Source organism: Coturnix japonica, chromosome 11 (assembly GCF_001577835.2).
Source record: "Coturnix japonica isolate 7356 chromosome 11, Coturnix japonica 2.1, whole genome shotgun sequence".
In the NCBI taxonomy this organism is placed as follows: Eukaryota; Metazoa; Chordata; class Aves; order Galliformes; family Phasianidae; genus Coturnix; species Coturnix japonica.
This window is the reverse complement of record NC_029526.1, coordinates 8,476,109-8,501,662: the sequence shown is the minus strand read 5'-3', so window position 1 is coordinate 8,501,662 and position 25,554 is coordinate 8,476,109. Positions and strand designations below refer to the sequence as shown.

Here is a 25,554-nt window from a genome sequence, read left to right as displayed (position 1 = left end):
GAGCGCAGTGATACCCATGTATTTTATCTGTGCTGTTGGGCAGAGCCAGCTGTAACACATCGTTGTGGCTGAGCTTTGGGATATCCACCATAGGCTGGTCTGTTGTACACTTAGCCCATCCAATGCCAAATCCAGTCAGAGAAAATAAGTATTTGGGACTTTGCTAAAGCAGGGGGCTTTTCTACTACCGAGAGCATTAAGCTTAGGCTGATAATGCCTCTTAAGAGCTTACAGTGTCAGTGATGTGCCTCGTCCTGAGGAGAGATTTTTGTAAAACTGACATTATGCACATACCCCCCATATCTGATCTTTGTCCTGCTGCTGCAAAGTCTGTACTGAAACTACTTTGGCAACGTGTGCAAAATGCTATAACAGACAGTGTTTCTAAATTTAGTAAATATTTGCTTTGATTCTGTGAATTGTGTAGCTTAAATGGACAAAATAAATCAGTAAGTTCTGCATTTAGCTCAAACCTTTTGAAGGTAAGCTTGAAAACATCAACACTGCTGGAAGTTTACAGAGATCTACAGGAGGTAACCATAGAAAGACATAAGAAATAGGAAGTTGAATAAATCATCAGTGCTATCGTTTAATTTTGTTACAAATTAGCATATTAGTAGTGTAATTATGGTAATAAATTAGAGATTTCTGCAATACCATTTATACATATAGTAAGTAGAAGTCCTATAGGTTTTTTTTTTTTTCTATCTAAGTTTCATAGATGATCATAATTCTGTTTAACAGCTACAGGAGCTTCGTTTCCGAAGATGCAGGCCCAAATACATTGGTAGCTACAGTCAGTGCTGTTGACCCTGATGGAGATGGCGTGACTTATGATATTCCCTCTGGGAATCAAAAAGGAAACTTTATTGTCGACCCTAAGAAAGGTAATAATGTATAAGCTCCTTGCTGCTACAGCAGACAAAAAGTGATCACAAACAAAAGTATGAGCATGCAGCATCTGAGTAGGCTGGACTGTAGCAGCCTTGAGGTTTGTTTCTAAGTAGGTAAATCAGAATGGGTGTTGTCTTGCTTACTACTGAGAAGAGTAACAATAATCAGTTAATGTATAAAAAAATGCAACCTATTGTTGTGTTTACAGGGCTTGTTAGACTTCGTTCAAGCCCATTTCCAAAGCTGCAGGGGACAGAGTATGTACTTAATGTCACAGCTACTGATGATAACGCCTCAGGAGGGCCCCATTCTCTTACAAGCACTGCCCAGGTTATTGTGAAAATTGATGATGTCAACAACAACAAACCAGTCTTCCAGAAGGTACAAATATATGAGACTAGGTCATATGCATTGGACTGGGTAGTAAATGTTTAAGGCTGTTGTCACTGCAAGTGACACAGCAGATAAGTAGTTCAAGAGGTTATCCACTTCTTTTTTCCTCTCTACTTTTGATGCCCTGATCTTCTCCAACTCTCACATTTCTCTGCTGAGCCTCATGTGCTTCCTTCTTCTCTCGTGGCTGAGCAGCCCCTGTGAGCACTCCTTTCCTGAACCCCACCTCATCTCTGGCATTTTAGAAGTTAGGACCTATTGAATACCTTTTGGAGCTTCAGTATGAAATGTGAGGGATGGGTTTGGTTTATCCATCCAGTGGACTTGAGACAAAACATTCCAGAACACCTCTCTAAATTTAATGGGCTTCTTTAGGCCAATTTGCATCTGGAATTGATGAAAGAAGTGAAAGTAGATGGTTAAATGGTTAAGTACTGTGAAAAATAAATGCTTGAATGTGTTTTCAGAATATTTGCTGTTATTCACATTCTGTTGTCTACAAATTTAAAGTTTGATGCTGGTGGCCAATACGTTAGTGGAAAATGTGACTGTTCGTATTGATTTTGTAGATTGTCATTAATCCGTTCTTTGCAGTCTTACTTTGTTTGGAAGTCCCTTTTTGACCAGAGCAGTGGTGGTTTGGGCAAATGTATGCACTCTTTTTTTGTAAGGCTTTTGCTAACATAGAAATATATTTGCATTTGGAAGTACATGCAGCTGCACTTTTCATCCTAATATTTTAACCAGCTGGTAGTTGTTCAGTGTTCGTGTAACAACAAAACCACAAAGCGAAGTGTGTAAATTAAGAAATGTGGCTAAATAGTGGTTATTGTTATGTTGTCATTTTCCCCTTAATATCTTTAAGTCAAACAGCAAGGTATGTTTTGTTTTGTTTTGATTTTTTTGTTTTCCTTAGTGTCATTATTATAGGGAACATGCTTCTGTGTTGGAAAACCAACCCTCAGGGACAGTTGTACTGCAAGTTGAAGCCACTGATGCTGATGAAGGAGCCAATGGTGTAGTGAGATATGGCTTGATGCACAGAGATGGTGTCCTACCAGCATTTAGTATTCATCCTGACACAGGTAAAGTGAATGGCAGAACTGATACTGGCATGTGGAAACACTGATGGAAAACTAGCTGAAATAAAAACAGACTTTGTGCTGTTCACTGAATTTTTTGACAGTAGACAAGATGCAAGCTGTATTAATTCCATGAAATATGTAGTTTCTTACTGGCTCTATTTCGGTATTTGATATTTTCCCTAAAATGTGGAAGTTCTGCTGTGTAAAATAACCTGGGTGGCTTTGTAAGCAAATTAGTAAGAAATACCTATTTTTAGTGCACATTATCTTACAATGATGTATCCACACACAGAATAGTCTTACAAATGACCAAGAGACTAAAACTCTTAGAAGGGCAAAACTAAATTCAAATGGAAGCTTCAGAGGGTAGATCACGGGACATGTCTTATATCCCTTACTTGCTTTGAAATAAACCATTTTTATAAACTTCATCACTTAAAGCTAGTTGGTATTTATCTTTCTTTTGAACCAAAGATGTAAGTGTATGTGAAGTTTGTGTCTGCATGAGTGATTAAAGTTCTTGAGATTAAGTCTCATGACTGAAGCTTTAAACCTAAAAATCACATTACAGATGTATTTAACCTATTGGGTTGTATCTCAGTGTATTTACTGATGGTCAAATAAACACCTAAATATTGTGTTCTCAGATGCATAGTATTCTAACACTCATATTTCATTTGTTCTCAGGAGTTCTGACAACTGTCCAGGTATTTGATCGAGAAAAACAGAGGGAATATCCTGTCACTGTGACAGCAACAGACCAGGCAGCAGAACCGCTCATTGGAATATGTCAGATAAACGTTGTCATTCTGGACCAAAATGACAATGATCCCAGATTTGAAAACACCCACTATGAATGTAATTGAGAGTCATTGGATAGCGTTTCAGTGCCTTGACTGTGAGCTTACCTGATGTCTAAGGTTTTTGGATTTTGTCTGTGTTGACAGTAAGCCTTGTGACTGAGTGACTGTAGCCAGAGATGCAATTAGTTTAATTGCAGAATTGTTGTTCTGCATGATGTGTGACATAACAAGTACAACTTTAGCTAATGGGCCTTTGTGAGTGCACAATCTTTGTGAGCAAAGATTGATATTCTGTTAGTTAAAATATACCAGTCCTAGAAAATGGGTTCTGACATTTTGGTCCATTGTTCCAAGGAGGATAAAGTTGTATCTTCTACACATTTTTACTTCAGTATTTCCCTATGTCTCATGGTAAGATGTTTGGTGTTCGTGGTAGTTTAGTGAACTGATGATCAGTTTGAAATATTAGTCTGAAAAATCCTTTCCTTACATTAGATTTCCTAAGAGAGGACACAAGAGTTGGGACCAGCTTTCTTCGTGTTACAGCCCGTGATGATGACTACGGCTCAAATGCTGCCATCACATACTCCATAGCAAATGAGGAAACAGATTATTTACAAATTAATCCCACTAGTGGCTGGATATTTGTTAACCAACCCATCTCTCAGGTATGGTGCTTATTTTCCTTTTCAAGTGCTCTTCTCAATATGCCATAGGAGGGACTGAGGTCATTGCTTTTTCCTTACTGCCATGCTATCCCTTCACTTTAAAGGGTCAATGTATTGTTTTAAAATTAAACCTAAGGCTGTTTGCTTTAAAGTTAGTGTGCTGAAATTCGTTAAGGTTTATTGAGATAAATAGTGGTATTTACCAACAATACTGAATGAAGAAAATAGATTTTATTAGCAACTTTGCACCTATTTCATATTCTTTCCATTTGTGGATGTTTTCCTTTTGCACAGATTTTCTTAAGTATGCCTTTAACTTCACATAGTCTTTGCTAAAACTTTGCTAATAAAGCTCACCTGTGCCCTGATCAAAACCTTCTGTAATGAACCCCTTTTTACTGTTCAGAGGTCATCTATAATTCGAGATATTATTGCTACAGATGGAGGCAATAGGAGCAGTAAAGTCGAACTTGTTGTAACTGTTATGAGTGCAGAAAACCAGACTCCACAGTGGGAAAGAGACAGCTATGAAGTTGTCATTCCAGAGAATACTACACGAGATGCATTAGTTTTGGTAAGTTTGGGACACACTTGATGTTTTAAGGCTTTAGAGTATCTGAATGTGCTTGTTTACTGAACTAGTGAGCTTTAATAATGGTTTTATAAATTATGGTGGCTGGTCATCTGCTATCCCTTTTCATTCAAAAATGCTATCAATAACCAGAATTTTTCTTTAATTTATTTGAGGATAATTGCTATTTAATTTCCCTCCCATTTGGACAATACTATAGGTAAATGAATTCCACTGTTCTGAATGCTACTGTCTTACCCGAGATTATTGGACTAAAAATACTTCTACTTGCTCAGTTTGATTTTTCAGAGCAGGCAATCAGATGAGTTTTACAAAGCAAGTCCAAACTACATGCTTTTAGAATAATGTCCTGAAGAACCAAACTTGTAGTGGCTGGTAACATTTGGCTGCAGCTCTTTGTGCCTGGAGATGTGTCAGGTAGGGTTATGATTTGATAAACAGCAAGACTTGTCTTAGTGTTTCCAGTTGAGAGCTGAGGATCTGGAAGAGTTGGTGAATCCTTTAGAAATGTTACTGTACTTACAAACCTGTTGATTATGCAAATTTTTTGAACTGTGCAGAGAATCAAAGCAACTTCTCCCTTTGGTGATCCTCGTGTGACTTACAGCCTAGAAGAGGGACTTGTTCCAGAAACCAACATGCCAGTTCGCTTCTACTTGACACCAAACAGAGTTGATGGCTCCGCTTCAATCCTGGTAGCTGAGCTACTGGATTATGAAACAACAAAGAACTTTCTGCTGAGAGTTCGAGCACAGAGTGTTGCTGCAGTTCCTCTGGCAGCATTCACTATGATTTATATTAATGTAACAGGTTTGTAAGTTCTTCAGTGATCACATAATCTTATGCTTGTTTTTTGTATTTTTTTTTTTACTCTGTTTTATACTTTCCTCTTTATGTGCTCTTTCTGATGCTTTAGATGTTAATGACAACGTCCCATTCTTCACCTCATCTATTTATGACACCTCAGTAGCAGAGGGAGCTGGTACTGGGACATTTGTCATTCAGGTCTCTGCCACTGACCGTGACCTTGGTCAGAATGGTGAGGTAAGCAAGAGGGATCTGTGTTTTATGTAATGAAATGTACAGTCACATAGATTTGGTATTAAACAATGACTGAGTAGGAATCCTCAGCCTAGGAAAGGGATGGCTACTAAAGAAACTTGAGGTGGAATAAATTAGTTAATTACGTGTTTCCTGTCATGTCAAAAATGCAAATATATTTATTGTTTTTTCTTTCATACTTACTAATATTTCTTTATACAATACATAGTTCAGATGAAAAACTCCTTACTATAGAATGCTCTGGTTTTGAAAGGTCTACACAGACCTAAAATGTAGTTGGACAAATTAATGAAAAAGTTATTGATGAATATCAATATTAATAATCAAATTAATGAAAAGGTTATTAAATGCTTCTGTGAGTAGTAAACTATGGGAGGCATTCACTACTGATATTAGGAATCTAAAGTAGGCACAGCCTTGAAAGCAAACTGTTTTCCCTCTGGGGAGCAAAAATGAAAGCTGAAGTCAAGTGCATCAAAACATACTTATACAGAAATGAGAACATAGTCCATAGCAGTGAGCACATTCAGCTCACACATGGCTATTATGTTAGTTCCTGGAATATTGAGCTAAGTTTGAATGCTGTTGCACAAATGCTGTGTACATGTGATGGTAAACTCATGAATCAATTAGACATGACAAATTTATTTCAGGTTAATTGACTTTAACCTAGAGATTTCTCAAACTTACATTTTTACTTCGTTTTCTTGAATCAAGTTCTCAGCTGTTGGTCTTCCTCTCTTTAAGTACTTTAGTTACAACCTATCCAGTGAAAGTATAGATTTAACAGCTTGTTTTTAATCCTTTAGATAACTTACTCTCTGTTACATGACCATAGTGGAGACTATGCATGTTTTCACTTGGACTCACAGACAGGCTCAATATACACTGCCTCAGTGTTTGACAGAGAGAAGAAGGGATCCTATCTTTTAGAAGTTGAGTCAGTTGATGGCTCTGAATCAGCTCGACCTGGAAAACATGGGAGGCCAAATTCTGGTAAGAAACAGTTACCTGTGACAAGTGTGATTTTGCCTGGGCTGGTATCTGAAAACAGAAGCTCTGAAATGCAAGATTAACATTCAATTTTCCTTTCCATTATTATTATTATTATTAAACATTTTGTCTGTTTTATCTTCTGAAAGGAATTTTTAAAATGATGATTGTGATGGTCAAGCAGGTTTTTTGTTCTGAAACTAAAAGAAGAATAGGGATTCATAGTTAGAGTTCAAAGAGCATTTTCTGCCTAGTGGAGATGCACCCATCCATAAGATACAGACCTTGTTTGGGTCGTGAAGAAGTTTCTTATAGCACTGTATTCATTCAAGACTAATGACAAAGTATGAAGGAGGAAAGTTTGAGACAGAAATTCTTATTCTCAATTGACAGCTATGTCAAAAGAAAGACTTAGCTTGACTTTTGTGGCTTAAGGACAAAAAGTTATGACTTAAAACTATACAAGTGTCATATTAGGCATCAATTATTCATATATTATCACTTTAAGCAAATTCGATGTGAAGTTCATTTGATATCCAAGTGCTTTTGAGTAATATTGGAATGTATATTGTCTTCAACCCTAAGGGTTTGTTTCTGTATTGTCTACATATTAGTCTTCATTTAATGTACAGCTGGACAGTTTAAGGAATTGTAGCTGACAGAAGTACAGCTGAGTATTTTAACCTCTTGTTTCTTGTCTCTCTAGACACAGCCTATGTGCGTGTTTTTATCACTGATGTGAATGATAACAAGCCTGTCTTCACTCAAAGTGTCTATGAAGTAAATGTGAATGAAGATCAGGATGTGGGCTCAACTATCATTACAGTCAGTGCTAATGATGAAGATGAAGGTAAAGTACTGGAATTCCCTTAGCTGTTTTTAAAATATTAATGTGTTAATCTCAGTGCACCAAGAGATATTTAATGGTGTTAGGAAGATTGCCTTAGATTTTAAAACTTTGAGTGTGAACCGATCACTTGTGAATGCTAGTTCATAATGGAGTCACAAATAAGTGACTCCTATTTTATGAAGCAGTGCACTAATGTGGGATAATGGGGAATGATTTCAGTGCCAGCAAAAATTTATTAGAGTGATTTTTTTTTGTTGTGTTTTTTTTTTTTTTTTTTTTTTTGACAAATGAATACATTTTTATGTCCTAGTAAAGTTCAACTACTTTGTTCATGGACAGTGAAATGTTATTTTTTGATACCTGTTGTCATAGCTGAATCTGAACTTCTGGGTAAGTAGTCTGGCACAGCTGCAGATTTTAAAACGTCATCGATGTATAATACCAAAAATCATCAGTTATGAGTTGTGCTTCATTTCAACATCCCATGTTTCAATGTACTTCAAGAAATTGTGGTGGTTTTTTTTTCTGATACTATTGTTAATTGCCAGGAACAAATGCTAAGTTGCGTTATCAGATCACTGCTGGAAACACAGGAGGAGTGCTTGGTGTACAGCCAGAAACGGGAGCTATTTTTATTGCCCAGCCACTGGATTATGAAGAAACAAAAGTATATGAGATCCACTTGTTGGCTTCTGATGGGAAATGGGAAGATTATGCAGTTACTATCATCAATGTTGTGAATCAAAATGACGAGTCTCCAGTTTTCTCTATCAATGAGTACTATGGAAGTATAATTGAAGAACTGGATGGGTTACCAGTCTTTGTGCTTCAGGTAGTGTGCTTCATCTGCTTTCAGAGATTGTAATATTTCAGTGAAAGAGCACAGGTTACTCTGGTACAATCGTGTGAATAATGATCCAGCACATATATATTAATGTACTGTAGTTTTACTGAATATTTTTGTCAGTTGAAGAAGGGAAATGGACTTCTATGGAAAAATAATTACAGAGATATAGTAAGCAAGATAAGCAGAATGGATCATTTGCGATCCTAAAAAATACATCATTAACACTTTAAAGTAGCTATCAGAATAATATAGTTAAATTACCTCTATAAATATGAAAAAATATAAGGTGATTGTAGTAGTGTGATATACTACGTTGTTATTGTAGCGTGAAAGACATTTAACTAATCTTAATTGTCCCAACTCTCAATTGCCATCTAACATGCACATATTAATAGGATGTCATATGCTTTTGCTTTGACTCTGTTAGATTATAGAGGCACACAGGATGTAATGTAATCATTTTATAATTATTGTACCTGTTTTCAATACTTTTTCAGGTTATGGCAAATGATCCTGATAGTGATGTGGACAAAGGAGATTTGAGTTACTCATTGCATGGGCATGGTGCTGCTGATATTTTCACAATAGATGAGTACACAGGAAGCATTTATGCTCACAAGATGCTGGATCGGGAAGAAAGAGCACTTTGGAGATTTGTTGTATTAGCTACTGATGAAGGTGGAGAAGGACTTACAGGATTTGCTGATGTAATTATTAATGTGTGGGATATAAATGATAATGCACCCACGTTCACATGCATGCCTGATGATTGCAATGGGAGTGTCTTTGAAAATTCTCCTGCAGGTACATTCATCATGGAGATGCGTGCAGTTGATCACGATGATCCAAATGTAGGTCTTAATGCTGTTTTGACTTACAGGATAACAGAGAATGTAAAAAATGAGTTTGGTAGTGACATGTTTGATATCAATCCCAATACCGGTGCCGTCCATGTGGCAGAAGGAGTTTTAGACAGAGAAAGGACTGCAATTTACTTCCTTACCGTTGAAGCAAGAGATGGGGGAGGGCTGACAGGAACTGGTACTGCCACCATCTGGATTGCAGATGTCAACGATCATGTACCTAATTTCACAAAAGAGATGTGGCAGGTGGCAATTCCTGAAAACACTGCCATCAACTCAGAAGTTCTGCGAGTGTCTGCAACAGATGCAGATGGTGGGGAAAACGCTCGCTTAACATTCAGTATCATCAGGGGAGACCCAGATCAGAAGTTTTATATTGAGAATGACAAAGAATGGCAATGTGCCACTATCCGACTGAAAAAAAAGTTGGATTTTGAAAAAGCAAATGAAAGACAGTTTAATCTTACTATTAAAGTGGAAGATGTTGATTTTTCTAGTACTGCTGTGTGCCTGATTGAAGTTGAAGACTCTAATGACCACAGTCCAGCTTTCCATTCTCAGCTTATTCAGACAAGCCCTATTCTTGAAAACATGCCTGTAGGTACTACAGTAACCACAGTGAGAGCTACAGACAAGGATTCAGGTTTGAATGGGAACATTATATACTCTATAAAGACAGAATCAGATCCTATGAGGCAATTTGTCATTGACCAGCATGGTCATGTGATTGTGGCAAATAAACTAGATCGTGAAGTCATTCAGAAATACAGTTTGATTGTGCAAGCTTCAGATCAAGGGACACCTGCTGAAACTGGAAGTGTTACGGTTTTAATTAACTTGCTTGATGTTAACGACAATGGACCAAGGTTTGAGGCACCGTACATGCCAGTAGTTTGGGAAAACATGTTGAGCCCTGAAATAGTGCACATGAATCATTCATCAAAACTACTTCATGCTTATGATCCAGACAGCGAGGAAAATGGGCCACCGTTTACATTTTCACTGCCACCAGATTATTGGAATTCTTTGGATTTTTCTCTTACTGACAACAGAGACGACACTGCAACCATAACTGCTCTGAGGTCCTTTGACAGAGAAAAGCAGAAGGTGTTTCATCTGCCAATAGTAATAACAGATAGTGGGATTCCAGTTATGAGCTCTACAAACACCTTAACAATAACAATTGGTGATGAAAATGACAACTGCCATGAATCTGGCCATAAGGATGTCTATGTTTACAGTAACAAAGGTAAGTGTTATCTGATGTAGTTCTGTATTGGGCTGCAAATTTTATTATTTCAGAACAGTTTTTCTATTTTTAATGGATCTTCCACTTCTGTGACAGACCACAGGAGCCTGAAATGGCCAAGATCTGGAACAGCTTAGTGGCTTCTTGCTCATTTCCTATTCTTGGTCATGTCCTTCTCTCCCAGTTGTGCCCTACAAGGTGCTTTCCCTCTTTTTCTGGGTTCCAGTTGTGTGCTGGCCGAAACAGCAGTGTAGCAATGGTGGTTTGTGGTTTTCACTCCTGATGTTGTGATTATTATTATTTTTTTAAAATTTAATTTTTTTAAATTCTGAGAATTTCATATAGAGTTCTGTTCATGTATCTCGTATTGTATTGGGTTGTGCTTGACCTTTATGCCTTCCTGTGACATCCATTGTATACTCACCTCTCCAGAAGTGTCAGAAATCAGTGACAGGCTATGCAGTGTTTTAAGAATCTTGGATCATAGCCATCACCAAATTAAGCAGGAATCTGAAAATAATTATCACAGTCATGAATGCTGTGGAATATAAAGTGCGCCCAAAAGCAAAAATTAAATGCAGATTTATTATAATTTATCTCAACAGGAAAATGGTCAACAACAGTGCTTGGGGAAGTGTTTGCACCAGATCAGGATGAGTGGGACAATAAAACATTCCTCTCTGAAGGAAAACTGTTCAAGTGAGGATTGTATTTGTGTCAAAATCAATAATACTTATGCTTCTGTAATTATTTTACTGACCGTGTATTTCTTTATGCTGAGGATGTAGACAGTACTGGGATTATTGTGTCTTAAAGAACATACTTTTGAATGTACTTAACAAGAACAGAACAAAAACAAGCAAAGCCCTGGTAACTAGTTACCAAGAGCTTACTGCATGAAATGATTTTCTTTTCTTTCTTTTCTTACTATAGGGAAAGCAGGCTCACACCGTGATGTTTGTTTTTAATCCTTAATTTTTTAAGAACATACACATTCTGTAAGACCCAATTTAAAACTCAGCAAAGCTTTTACTGCCTGTCACTTATCATTAGAGCTGGTAGAATACGAATCACAAATTCCAAGGTGCATAATATAATCATTTCATTAAAAGAGGAAGCCAATTCCATGGTATCTGTGATGACAATTCACGATTGCATTGGAAAGCCATAACTCTTAACTTTTTGGAGTTAGTGTATTTATCAGTAGCCATTGGGACTGCTTCCATTTTAGGAGGCTACAGTGTCATAGTAACATTCATAGAATATATCTGTAGTTACTGATTACTGTCCCTTTGAGGTGGCACATGAAAAGTATGTCAGAGATTTCATACTAACTTTTTCCTATTCTGTATGGATTAACGAGAAACTTGAATGACTGTGTGTGCTTCTGTCAGTTTCTGTTTTCCTGTAGTCCTATACACATTATGGCTATATTGAATTCCACTTCTATCGACTGTTTGCTTTGATTCAGGACAGGGAAGGTTTAGGGCTTTGGAAGTGGAAGGAACATCTTTGTATAAGCTCTGCAAATTGTTTTTCTATGCTGAGCTCTTTCTGGTTGTTAGTTGATGTTGTTTGTGGATTCCCATAAGTTTTGATCTATAGCCTTTGTAACAATATTTAAGGCCTTGTGAATTAAATTAATCATTAATGTAAGCTCTCGGTTTGGATTTATTAAGTTTTCCTGACTGAAGGTTTATGTCTAGGTCTTTCAGAATAAATCAGAGAACTGGTTCGTTGATGATGGTGGATAATGCCCCTCAAGGAATATACAACTTAAAAGTCAGAGTTTCTGATGGAGTTTGTCCTGATGTTATATCTACAGTACAAATCCATGTAAAAGAGCTGGAAAATGAAGCCATACAAAACTCGGCCACTGTGCGTCTCTCAGGTTTGTTTTAGTGCCTGCTGAGAGTTTAGATCAACTGCTTCTCTATTGAATGACTTATTTGATGATTTTGATTTAGAAACAACTATAGGGCAGATGCACTTTCTTGTATGTTTCCATATTGCTAAATAAGGTGAGAGATTAACCTCTATTTCGTGTTTATCTATTTTTGAATCCCAAACTCAGATATCACTGCAGAGGAGTTTATACAGAGCGGTGAACGTGGCAAAAACAGATACAACTTGTTCAAGGAATTACTGGCAAAAATGCTATCAGTTAAGTTTAGTGATATCATTGTCTTCGGTTTGATGAACACTGATGGAAAGCAGGCAGATGTAAGATTTGCAGTTCATGATGGCTCAGCATATTACAGACCTGAGAAACTGCATGCTGAGATGGCAGCATTTAAAAATGAGGTACGTTCTAGGGTTGTCCCATGGACTCGGTGTTTGAGTGAAGGATACCCATTCAAGGTATGTTTTCCAAACATCAAACAAACTTTACTGGAAGAATATGCAGGATCTGCAGATACGGGTTTTTTTTTGCCTCAGTTGAGACAAAACATTTGTCAAGCAAATGCTGAATTCAAGTTGTCTTCTTTCCCCATGATCCCATGAATACAATGAGTGAACTCAGTTGCAGGAGATACAACTTCTAGTTGTGGATAGATGTCTCTGCATTCCTAATCATCGTACAATTCCCTGTGTTTGCTCCAGTCAGTTTCATTGTATAATCTATCAGAAATGATTTCATACTCTGATATTAATCAGAATAATCCCTAGAGGATAAAGTAGTACTGTAATACAGAGAATGTCTTGAAAGTGACAGTTTTTTGAATGTACTACATGCTGACCAAAATACCAAATCTTCTGCTTGTGGTTAAACCTTATAGTTGAGGCTTGATTGAAGTTCTGCTGTATAAAGAGGTGGCAGCCTGTTGAAACAACCGTGATGGAAGGAATATAAAGAACAGTTAGATTAGATAGATGGAGACAACTAATTATTTTATTTAACTCATGAAAGGATAACTCTTAAGGACAATGGGAAGCCTCCTCTCAAATTGTTATTAGAAAGGGAAATAGTAATAAAATATGTTTTCTTTCTCTTCTGGATGATACCTAACTCTCTTCCTGTCTTACCACCTTCTGCACACCCACTAACTGAGTTACCCAGATGTAATCTATCTTGCCCCACTCTAGTTGAATTTAATACATGGTGCATAGTGTCTCTGTGATTCTTGGAATCAAACGGTATCTTTTTTGCCACCTGCCTTGCATCTTGTATAATGTTAAACAGTGGACTGTGTGAACCTACTCGGAGAGCAAGTTGGAAATACAGGTGCTATTCATAAAGCGTAACATCTGTTTCTTTTGCTTATGTGTAGAATTATTGCAACAATAGCATGGAAGATTGCACAGATTTCAGATATTCTGTGCCATAAAATATGGCAGGTGAATTCGTCAAAGTGGTAACAAGGGATTGCTTCACATGTTGTAGTAAAAAAGTTGTTAGTATTAATTATATATAACCTTTCAATATTTAATTAATAGCTCTAGTGACTAATCACCAACAATTCACACAAAACTGGTCATATCTGAAGAATTTCTACAGATTTTTGTAATGTTTAGCTATAAATAAATAAAATAAGTAATTAGTGCTGGAATTATTCATTGAATTGCTAAATAATTAATATGTTTGCATTACTTCCTTGGGATGTAGCTTTACAACAACTATTTTTTTTTAGCAGTAGAAATAATCCATTCTAATCCTATAAAGGAGCTGAGATTGTTTATATACACTCTGCTTTGCTGTAACGGTACTACATGGCTGTCTAAGAGTGCATTATTGACTCCCCGCTAATGGTGTTTGATGGGAGCAACAGGCACCAGAGTGCCCTGACAGGACGCATCTTGTCAACATAATGTACATTTTTTGCCTTTGGGGGATGTGATTTCAATACGTGTTATGATATTGGAGGGTATTTGACAAATGATTACAAAGGTCAGTTTTCTCAGGGCTGTGAATTCAAGTGACTGCAAAGTAAAACAAAACGAAAGCTTCAGTATTTGTGTATTCATTCTGGTCTTTTTGCAGCTATTTGTAAAGTATTTGTCATTCACTTTATCCCTTGAAAAAATATGTATTTAGTGTACAAAGAAGAATCTCACATTATTAGCATTACATTTATGTATCTCTACTGTTTGCAGCTATCCATAGTGAGGCCTGTTGTTTTCAGGTTTAGCCAATAAATTCATGTTATTCAGTGTGTTCAAATCCCCAGATACAAATCAGATTATGAAGTTTTGGGTACATTTTTAATGTCTGTTTGTGGAAGTGCTTTTACTATACTACAAGACCTCTTTATTTGGGCCTTCCAAAGCTAATTTTAATTAGTGATAAGAAATAAAGGAAATAGCAGAGATCAATATAGAATAAAATATTCTATATTGATAGAATATTTAGAATATATAGAACTCAACCCAGGTGTTGAGTTGATTGCATTTTGTTTGAGACAGTTTGAGATGAAACAAAACTTAGGGTGTAAATCAGTGGGCTGAATCCTAATTGCTCATACTTGTCCAGTCACTGCCTGTAAACATTCCTACTGAACGCAGCTAAATGCTGCCATTTTCCAGTCTGCATCCTTGTAGATGCAGAACTTGAGAACTTAAGGTATAATATCTAAGCATGAGTTGTGTTTGCTGTCAGTGTGGGAAGTGTGAGACCACGCAGCTGGGAAGGCGGAGTATCGTTGCTGTTAGAGCTTTGATCCTGAGCAATAGCATCAGTGATGTGCAGCACTGATTTAACACCTGCAATATCCACCATGTCAGTGATTTAAGTTTTCAGGAAATACTCCTACTTATAAAGTTTTCCATGAAATCATAGCATTTGTTAAATCCTTTTTCTTGCCTATGTGGACAGGGGTGTTGCTAATAGGAAACTAAAGTTTTCCATTAATTTTATGATAGCTTAACTGTTGTTTTGTTTTGTTTTGTTGTGGTTTTTTTTCACCCCTGAAAAAAAAAACATGACTAAGGAAAAGACTGGTTAATATGTTGAACTCTGTTTTCCCTTAGATCCAGTCAGCTTTACAAGTGAGCATCTCACAGATTGACGTGGATGAATGTAGGAGTGCAAATTGTAGCGAGGGCAGTGATTGTATGAACCACCTCTCTGTAAGCAACATCCCAACAGTGGTGGATGTAGGGAGTGTGTCCTTGGTCTCTGTGACAACCACCATCAGCGCTGTCTGCACCTGTGCTGCCAGGAACCAAGTCCATCAGCCTTGTTCCTCCTATGCCCGCAGCCCTTGTCTCAATGGTGGGATGTGTATTGACACTTTGAATGGTTACAGGTGAGGAAACTTCTATTGCATCCCTTTTCTTACCTTTTTCCTTTTGTTTTAGAAGTGCCAAGTTTAGCTAACAAGGTACAGCTCTTGTAAAATGGTGAGTGCAATGCTAGCTGAAGGACAAACAGAAAACCTGCAAGTCTACTGGAGTGTAAACTCAATGACAGCGCGGTGTCTTTACCAGTGGCCCAAGAACAGTTGCTTTAGTCCTGATATTGATGGAAATACTGCAAGAACAGAAACCCTGGGAAAAAATGGTGGCATTATAACAACACCTCACTTTTAAGAGCATTTCATTCAATAGGAATTAAGTAGCAATGGGGCAGAGGGTAATAGAATGTAGTGAAAACAGCAACCAGTAAGGACTTCAGAAAACACTACATAGGAAAATTTCTTTTTCTGCCACATCAGCTTGCATACAGCAGCGTTCCTTTGGTGAAATGACACGTTTTATTTGAGCTGAGTACTGCAATAAATTGACAAACCAATGTTTGATGTTTCATTTTGCTTACCAAGTGAAATAGTTTGTTGTTGCCAATGTCGTGGTCTCAGAAATATTTCTTGGATGCAGATTTTATGGTGGCCAACTATTCTTTTATATTCTTAAGGCATTTTAATAATTTGCTGAGCACCTCTGTATGCCTGAGGTGGCAGATGCCATTATTCCACTTCAGAGTGTGACTTCATCTCTACATTTATTGCATATAGAACCAAAGAAACAGTTGAACACTGGGGAATTTCAACATTTATTTTGTTTGTGCTGTTTCAGGTGTCTTTGTCCTGCTTCGTTTCATGGACCAGACTGCCAGCAGACAAAACACAGCTTCCATGGACATGGCTATGCCTGGTTTCGTCCCATCAGGCCTTGTTTTGAAAGCTCACTTTCTCTAGAGTTCATTACCACAGTTCCGGATGGACTTCTATTATACAGCGGTCCTTTATCAAATCCAGAACCTGGGAATACAGAAAACTTCATTGCAATAGGTATTGCAGCAACTGTGTGGAGAAGATAAACCTACTTGCATATCATTCTTATCACAGGAAAATTCACACACAAGTAGCACTCGTTGCCTGAAGTTGACACTTCAGTAACAAGCTGCTTCTTTATTGTGAATTAATTAACATACAAGATGCATGGCTTAATTGGTGCTTTCTTAATTATTTGGAAGGTAATGTTGGATGTTATTAATCATTAATTTCTTCTGCTCTATTTTACAATTATTTGTACACCTGGGGAGAAGTTAGGAGGGAGTAAAATCTGCACGTGCTTATTGTTGTAGAGCATTATAAAACCACAGATTGCTTATCAGGAATTAGCTGTAGTTTTGACTCTTGAAAAAGAAGTGGCACAATCTAAAGTAGAAAAAGACTTTTAAATGAGTATTTCTACATAGCAGTGGTCAGAGAATATAGTTTATACTGAACCTTCTGACTAGCAATAACCATAAAATCAGTACATCCACCTGCTGTGCCAAAATATCCAAAACAGGACACCTGTAGCTGGATGTGATGATTTATTTTTTCTGTGCTGTGTAAGAACTCTCCAGTGGCGTTCCTGTGCTGAAGATGAGCCATGGCTCAGGTTCTGTGATGCTGCAGTTTCCAAGTCACCTGAATGTCACAGACAAAAAATGGCATCAACTGGAAGTGAGAACCAACGGCCAGGTCAGTTATTTGATTTTCTGCTTCAGAATATTGGCATTTACCTATGCAGATATGTGAGTGTAGAGAAAAGAGACTGGATAATTCTATGTATTATTCTAACCATCCTTGTAGATTTTATGAGTAATATGGATTTTGGGAAGGAAGCATTGTCAATTTCAAATCTACTTATGTTGTAATCTTCTGTATGTATGGATCAGAGGATCAGTCCAACGCTGAAATCAATTACCTACGTGCAAAAAGCAGATAATTGCTTACTTGCAAATGCAGCTACAGATTTTGTAGCAATGGCCGAATTACTCAGAGGTAAAAATTAAATGCTTTTTTGTTAGATGATTCTGTTTTAGCTTTATTGTTTCTATTGCAAGGTCAAAAACACGCACACACACACACACAAAACAACAAAGAAAAACCAATGTTTTTTGCTTCATGATGAAAAAAATAATTTAAAAAATGAAGAATTACTGTCATTCTGCTTCCTGATTCTTACAGTAATTCTTAATTCAGTAACCCTATGTTTCGCCATAGGACGTTCGATTCACTTTGGATCGCTGCAGCACAGCTGTTGTTTCAGAGATGGAAGGAGTGGGCAAATGGCTGTCTACTGATGATCGTACAAACTGTGAAGTCTTGGGGTCTGTTCCCCGAAGGGCCAGGTATGTTTCCTTGACTCAGAGGAGTGATGGGAAGAAACTGCAGAGCATAGACATGGGTGCTGTACCTTTAAGACTGCATTGAGCCAACTTCTAAGTTTCTCACCTCAATCAATGCAGAACTGTCTTTGTTCCTGCAGTATGGGAGGAGAAAAAGAGCTGTAGGACAACTTTCTGTCTGGGGTATTACAGCTTTTCCTGACCTGATCACAGACATTTGAATTGCAGTAAAGTATCCCACAGTTAAACTCCCAGTAGACTTTGCCATGCTTAAGAAAATATAAATTACCCTTAACTTTAAAGGGCCAGAGTTTCTGTTCACTGGTCAGCTGTATTTCAGAGACAGAAGGAGAAAATTGGGTTCTGTTATTTTGGAAAGCTTGTTTTCCTCAGAAATACAGTATGGGTGCTTATCTGTCTTACTGTGTAATGTCTTTGAAGATACATTCACATTTGCTTTTGTTATGCGTATCATGTCAAAAGGTATTTGAATGGGAACCACGTTCTTCAGCTGGGCGGTGTAAAAGAATCGTTGCCATATTCCTACCCACAGCTGCTACACAAACACTTTTCTGGTTGTGTGCGCAATTTTGTCTTGGATAGCCAGGTAAGAGAAGAGTAATGCTTTGCTTTAGCAAAGGAGAAAATTTCAATATTAAATTTTTAGTAAATTTGTGTTACATCTGAAATTACTGCTTCCAGAAATCTACTAATGTATCCTTCTGCATCAGTGCAAAATAGAAGAAAATTCTGGATTTTTCTGTTGTAATTAGAATATCTGTCCTGAAATAGAGTTTTGTAATTACAAACAGATGGTGTGTTTGTGCCAGATGTGTTGTTTGTTTGTTAGGAAATATTGGACTTTATTTAAAAATTTCAACGTCAAAAAGCAAACTGTGTCTTAAACAGCACAACTGAAGAACAGACTGGCATGGTACAGCTAACTCTATTTAAGAATGATTAAAAATTATATTTTCTTTTGAAGATATACGACCTTCAGTCTCCTGCAGAGTCCCTGAACAGCTTTCCGGGCTGCGTGCTTACTGATGGGAGCTGTGAGGCCATAGGCTCTTCTTCCTGTGGTATTCATGGCAGGTGTCTTGGAGACTGGGGCTCATTTGCTTGTCATTGCTTGCCTGGCTACTATGGCTATCGATGCGATAAAGGTGAGGTCTGCTTCTCTTACATTATCAATAGGTTCATTTTACTATACAAACATAATACAAACTTAAAATGTTTGCAAGTAGTGATTGTTGAGAATGAGAACTAAGCAACTGGGCTGAAGTTTGTTTCTGTTGATGTCTGAAATAGATTGTGATGGGTTAAGGGATCTGTGCTTTTGATACAGGATCCTTCTTTAATGGATTTAGCCCTCATGGAGCCAAAGTCTGCAGCAAAAAGACAACTATAGAATAGGTTGTGAAAATTGGTTGTTGCGTTTTGTCTGCAGTATCTTCTTTTGTCTTGGTCAGAGCTTCTGCTTTCCTGCTGTCATCCTGAGCGTTGTAAAGAGGAATGTTAGGAGGATTAAGTCAGGAGGGATGTCACCTCTTTATGGGGGAAGATGAAGTAGGAGAGTGACTGGGAAGCTGTGGAATTAGATGAAAGAATGTAGCCAAGTTATGTCTTACGAATCCCATGCTCTGCACTACAATAATGTATTTTACTTTCAACTATTATTATGAAAATAATAATAATAAAATAATAATAATCCTCCTCGCTACAGAATGGATTAAAGGTCTTTATCCCTGTCTTTTTAGTTGCCAAAGAGTATACATTTGGGCCAGGAAGTCACATTCGCTATCAGCTTCCCGTCAGTGTACCTGCCCGCAGGACGCTGTTTGAAGCTATGATTAGGACGCGGCAGCCTGACAGTGTCATCACAAGCATGTTGTCTCGAAATAAGGATGAACACATAACCCTGCAGGTGAGCAGGTCATCCAAGACAGTAATAGCATAAAGTTAAATCGATGCCAGCCTATACTTAACCCAGATAAACTAATCTAAGAGTTGGAAATAGAACTCAAATGCTTAAGCTAAGCACAAAAACCTTTGGAGTTCTTTTTATGGATGCTTAAGGATCTCAGCCTTCGGTTTAGACATTGACCCTACAATCCACTTAGAAATCTCACTGAATTTCAAAGGAATTTAATGCCTTTAAGGTGAAGTTAGCTATACAGAAAAGCTCTGTCTGCTCTGGTGTCCTATTCAGCTGTGGCCAGGAGTGTCTGAATCTGCATAGATCAGATCCTGCCATGAAAAGCTGCCTGTAGCAGATCTAATGGTATGGGCCTCTGAAAGTTACATCCTGCTCCATTTATACATACCACTGAATGAGTTGTCTTTGAGCTAAGTTGTCACTGTAGAAGTGATGCACCAGACTCTCAAGCTGTTGAAGAACCCCATCAGTTTGCCTGAGAGAGGCAGGGTAAAATTGCTCTGAATTAATTATGTACTACTGTGGATACACAGCTGCCAGTATTTAGGCTGTCTAGTTCAGAAGCACCTGAAGCAACTTTACATTGTAATGCAGTCATTTCAGTATGCACAGTGTAAATGTTCCCTACATTTAAAGAAATATATAATTAAGATTGATGACTATGTACACGTCTTAGTTCAAGTAATGTGATAGTTACAGATCAATATAAACTGTAAGGTGATGACTTCTCTTTTCTGTCTTACTGCTTTGTTAATTATCCACAAGGTTGTTCGGGGATTCTTAGCAGTCTCGTATAATCTGGGTGATGGAGATTATTCTCTAAGCCTTCCATCCTACAACATTGATAATGGTGAGTGGCATCACGTCACACTGGACAGAAATGAAAATGAATTTATTCTTCGCCTTCACGAGGGAGGTGGGAAGAGAGAAATTCTGAAAGCAGCGGGAATATACAAAGAGATTGTGATTGACCCCAGCAGCTTGGTCCTAGGAAACACCTACCCATTTGATCTCAACAAGAGTTTTCAAGGTAAGGAATTAATGATCTACGATGTTCAGAACATGAACCTGCGAAAATGAAGGTTTATTGATACTGCATAATCTGTTCTGACTAGGAGAAGATACAGCAGAGTATGTATGTGGGCATGCTGTTAGCTGCAAGATTTCAGTCAAAATGGTAACCTCTTCCCATGACTGTATGTTGAGCATCTGTAACTAAGATGCAAACATGAGGCATACTGGTACACATTGAAAGATGTTGCAAAATTGCCTCAGTATTTGGAATTCTCTTTTGAAAACACAGATGCAGGTCTGCAGCAGCACTTGGGTTTTGTAGAAAACATGTGGAATCTTGATCAAAACTTTAACAGATTCTGTTAGATAATAGAGGAGAGTAATAAAAAAGTTTAGATAAACTCAGTCCCAGATTTAAGCTTTAGTAGCCGGGGTCCTTTGTTAAACATAAATTATGCCAAAGCTTACAGCTGCTTCAAATCATTCTCGCTGAATGGCCTTTAAAGCAGTCTCTTTGTGTCTTGTCTCAGGATGTATGAAGGATGTCAGATTTAATAACTACAGGATCCCACTGGACATTCACACAAAGGAGCTGGTGTCAGTATTAAGTGCCCAAGGTGTCACAGAAGGCTGTTCTTCAGAGGCTTGTAGGAATAACCCTTGTAACCAGGAATTTATTTGTATTGATTTGTGGATGATGCATGAATGCAGGTAATTAATGGAAATGAAAGCACCCTTCGCATTCAGGTAGGAAAGGGTGGTTGCTGGAGAAACATGCAGCTTGAAGACTGTCACTCATCAAATTGGCTGAACTATGGGGAAACACTGAACAGCTGAATGCTGCATAGACATAAGGTTACTCAGGGAACACTCTCCTTTCAGGTGCTGCCCTTAGCTGATGGAAAAGAGTCATCACTGATTCTGCAATGATTTTGGCTGCCTGTCTTAACTGAGAAGTGTTTAGAGAATAGCAGAAAGTGCAGAATGTTTCAAAACCCCCCAAAACACAAAATAGGGTATATTAGATAGAGAGGAGTGCAGTACTAGCATGGATCTCTCTTGAGCTTATGCCATGCAATTGTAGATGTGCTTTCTTTTGCTAGTACCTGACTCCTACACCACTTAAGCTGTGACCTTTGTTCTCCTATAGGCCTTTTAAGGTGAATTAAAGCACCACATAATTTAGCTAAGTGTTGTGTTTAGCTGGGGCTGAGTTTAGGTTTTTGTAAGATGGGTGATATTGCAGAAGGCAGTGCAACTACCTGAGTTCTGAAAGTCCCGTATATAAGAGCTTAAAGTTGTGGAGCTTGCTATTGTATGACTGCTCTCGAAAAGACCACAGTCCTGTAATTACTCTAATACAAGTAACTTCATGCAGCAGCTTCAGCAGTTATACAGAGTCCTCAGAGACTCTTCTTAAGTATTAAATAATTTCTTTCATGTCTATTTTTCTCAGAGTTTAATGGTTTTGTTTTGCCTTCATTTTTTCAGTTGCCCTCCAGGACACATGGTTGTGGAGAACGCCACTGGTAGACAGTGTGTCCCCACTGCATGTGCACAAAGGCCCTGTAACTATGGTACCTGCATCTCGCAATCGCCAACCAAGTTCCAATGCCACTGCCCTGACGGCTATACTGGACGTAACTGTGAAATCACATTGGCGATCTTTCACAAGGATACAGGCCTGACCTTTAGTTCCATGTTTGCTATCTGCATTTGCTTTTTGGCACTGTTAGGTAGTTATGGCAACTACTTACTGTACTACCTCTGGTGATCTCATTTATCCATCTTGTCCTAGTCATCATCTCATCCTCATGCTGAACTAAAGTTTTCTAAAGACAACTTGACTCTGCCTTCATTTCTTTGCCATGGTCACAGCTCCATCAACAAATTCATTTCTCATCCTCATGTGTATATGTTGCTAATTGAATAACATTTGATAGCTATGGAAAATCTTCGCTGTTCTATTTTTTGCACATTTTCACTTCATTCCTAAGAAACTGTTCAGATAGTAACTGGAAGCAGATGCAATTGAACAGAATGAGGAAGAAACGCTACCAAACACGCATTGTCTGAAATACTACTTATCATTAAACATTTTTTTAGTCCAGGAGAAATATACTTTGTGATAGGAATGAACTTGGCTGGAAAGAGCAGTCCTCCTGCATCTTAACCAGTTTTGACACAACTCTCAGCTGCTTGTTGCTTTTAGAACCATTTTTGTGCTTTGATATTTGGTCTCAGAAAGAAAAGCCAAAGAAGGATCTCGTTGCTGAGGAAGGATCATGCATGCTGGCCCTTCTTATTCATGTTTCATGAAAATTTGCCTGAGTAAGAACACAGGATTTGCTCATAGCTTTTACGACTCTTATTCAGAAGTTGTAGTAAGAGTATGAAAGTTTATTGAGGGCTGTTTTGAATTTATCTATAGCTACAGGAAATAACATCTCTTTTCTTGAGTGTGCTATGTTTGCCATGCAAATATGAGCTGCAGATACACAGCTTTTAGAATCTCAGTTACTTGTCATTGAGATCATTATGCTAAAGGACTATTTTTATTTTCTCTTTCCTGTGACATAGCAGTTTTATTGTAACTGTGTTTTGTTACCTGGACTTGACTGAACCTCACTGAGAAATCAATGACAACTTGTACATGATAATCCTGCTGGTCTTTCAGGTCTAAGTTAAACATCAGAAACAGTTGTTTTTAACCAGGTTGTGTGTGTTGTTGTGAAAGATGTGGTTAACTGTGGTACTATCACATACCTGCAGCTTTTGTTAGGAGGAATCTTAATAAAGTCACTGTTGTCAAGATTTCAAGTGCCCTTTCTCTTACATACCTTCCAGGAAGTGGTAATGTGTTATAAAGTGATACATGCGATTCTGTTACATGTTTGTAAATTTCCAGTAGATTAGAAAAGCTGTTTTGACATCTGAATGCATCTCTGAAATTCAGATTTGGAACCATTTTGCAAGTAAAGCAACACTGGGGTGGCTTCACCTTGGTTCAGTATCACAAACAGAAGAAGTGCAGAACATGAAAAGACTACCTGAGTATCTCAACATCAGCTCAGCTAAACAGCAGCTGCCAAAACGTTACTGTGTGTAAAAAATCATGTGTTACGTTTCTGGGAATTGGAGTGGGGAGAAAACATCCTGAATGCATTGATTCAGCTTGAAGAGTGCAGGCGGACAGCAGTGCAGGGAATGGGTCCCAGCGTGCCCTCAGTTCAGAGCTCATATAGATGGTGTTACAGAGCTGCACTACAAAGGATATTCTGGTTTGTTTAATTCACTGCTGTGTTCATTAGTGGTACCAATGATTTAAGGGCATACTACGAGCTTTCATCTATTTTTACAAAGTTGGTAGCACAGTAACACACAAGTTTCTATTTATACTATGTTCAGTATCTTATACTGAAGTTTTCCAGCTATCAGTGTGAGAAATGTTAAAACAGACAGACATTAAGGCAAAACATGACTTTTTTTTCCTATTAGGATGTGTAAAAATAATTTCCTCTTCTGTCTCTTGTCGTCTTGAGCTTCATTTTTGTGACTTTCAGCTCATTGTTATGTGCTGCCCCTTTGTACATTTTCTCTTGAAATGTTTAACTCAGTGTAGTAAATAGGTCTCTGAGCACCATCTGTGGCATTCAGTTCTTCAGTTACTTATGCTCTTATCTTCAAAGCTGTACTTTACAGGTTTGTTTTTGTTTTAAAATACTCTCTAAAGGCTTTTTCTTCTGTCTTTCATATTCACTTGTAACTACACTGAAGAGTGCAGAAATCAAACAGTTGTTGAGAAATGCAAAACTACAGCCCTACTGCTTCTGATTGTACACATGTTCTGTAGTCCTTGTGTAGAGTGGCTGATGTCTTAGTCACACTGCAGCACTTCTGTATATATTCTGAATTCTGTTTTTTGCTCCTGTGCATTTACACAGTTCTGTTCAGCGCTGTCTTCTTGTGGGCTCTCTGGAAGCATCGCAAAAGTCTGGACAGCGGAGTTCACAGCGCAGCTGCACATCATGATGATTTGGAGGACATCAGAGAAAATATCCTCAACTACAATGAAGAAGGGGGTGGGGAACAAGACCAAGTAAGGATTGTTGTGTTACATTACTGTTAAAAGGGGACTGAAGCACACCATGGTAATGCAAATGTGTATTATTAAGGAAAACCTTTACAGCTAAGGACCTTAACTTTTTTTTTTTTTTTCTGCTGTTTCATTAATGCAATTGATAGATCAGTTATTTGCAAGGGTTTGTATATAAGGGTTCATGTTTTGTAAGTAGATAAATGCCTATCAATTTTTGTCTTGAAGTAAGTGATCCTACATGCGCCTTTAACATTTCGGTAGCATGAGTTTAGTAGTAAAGAGCCAACAGCTGATATCTGCTTTCATGGCTCAGGAGGTGCTGTGGTTCTCTGCTGAGTACTGCTATAGGACTGCAGGCTTTCTTGAGCCTAATGTGGACTTCTTTATAGACTATTTCTTCTTGGAGCCTGGAGATAGCATTTCGTCTGTTATTCTAGATGCTATACTTGTTTTCTCAATGATCTCAATGCAGACTTGTTAAGAAATTCAGGTACTACATTTGTTTCAGGATCTGCAGAAAAACCATCAGATGGCATTAACTGCTCCTTCATTAGGAGAAGGGAAACTTTTTGGTCATAGATAGTCATTTCGTTTTATAGTAATGCTATTTCCTTGTAAGAAAACTAGCACTTACTCCACATGGAT

The 25,554-nt window shown here is 37.8% G+C and overlaps 1 protein-coding gene across 1 annotated transcript in view; it reads left to right on the top strand.

The window, feature by feature from the left end:
- LOC107319315 (neural-cadherin-like) overlaps positions 1-25,554 on the top strand; it is a 44,248-nt gene that overhangs the window by 14,545 nt on the left and 4,149 nt on the right. The window contains exons 7-32 of the mRNA XM_015874041.2: positions 745-887; positions 1,103-1,275; positions 2,204-2,372; positions 3,060-3,230; positions 3,671-3,843; positions 4,250-4,417; positions 4,996-5,245; positions 5,352-5,479; positions 6,307-6,493; positions 7,197-7,340; positions 7,889-8,172; positions 8,685-10,299; positions 10,905-10,998; positions 12,006-12,190; positions 12,374-12,603; positions 15,268-15,545; positions 16,312-16,526; positions 17,080-17,207; positions 17,733-17,860; positions 18,341-18,464; positions 18,843-19,023; positions 19,618-19,784; positions 20,562-20,826; positions 21,341-21,521; positions 22,302-22,546; positions 24,755-24,909. Of these exons, the coding sequence (XP_015729527.2) occupies positions 745-887; positions 1,103-1,275; positions 2,204-2,372; positions 3,060-3,230; positions 3,671-3,843; positions 4,250-4,417; positions 4,996-5,245; positions 5,352-5,479; positions 6,307-6,493; positions 7,197-7,340; positions 7,889-8,172; positions 8,685-10,299; positions 10,905-10,998; positions 12,006-12,190; positions 12,374-12,603; positions 15,268-15,545; positions 16,312-16,526; positions 17,080-17,207; positions 17,733-17,860; positions 18,341-18,464; positions 18,843-19,023; positions 19,618-19,784; positions 20,562-20,826; positions 21,341-21,521; positions 22,302-22,546; positions 24,755-24,909 (6,181 nt within the window). The remainder of the gene's footprint in view (positions 1-744; positions 888-1,102; positions 1,276-2,203; positions 2,373-3,059; positions 3,231-3,670; positions 3,844-4,249; positions 4,418-4,995; positions 5,246-5,351; positions 5,480-6,306; positions 6,494-7,196; positions 7,341-7,888; positions 8,173-8,684; positions 10,300-10,904; positions 10,999-12,005; positions 12,191-12,373; positions 12,604-15,267; positions 15,546-16,311; positions 16,527-17,079; positions 17,208-17,732; positions 17,861-18,340; positions 18,465-18,842; positions 19,024-19,617; positions 19,785-20,561; positions 20,827-21,340; positions 21,522-22,301; positions 22,547-24,754; positions 24,910-25,554) is intronic.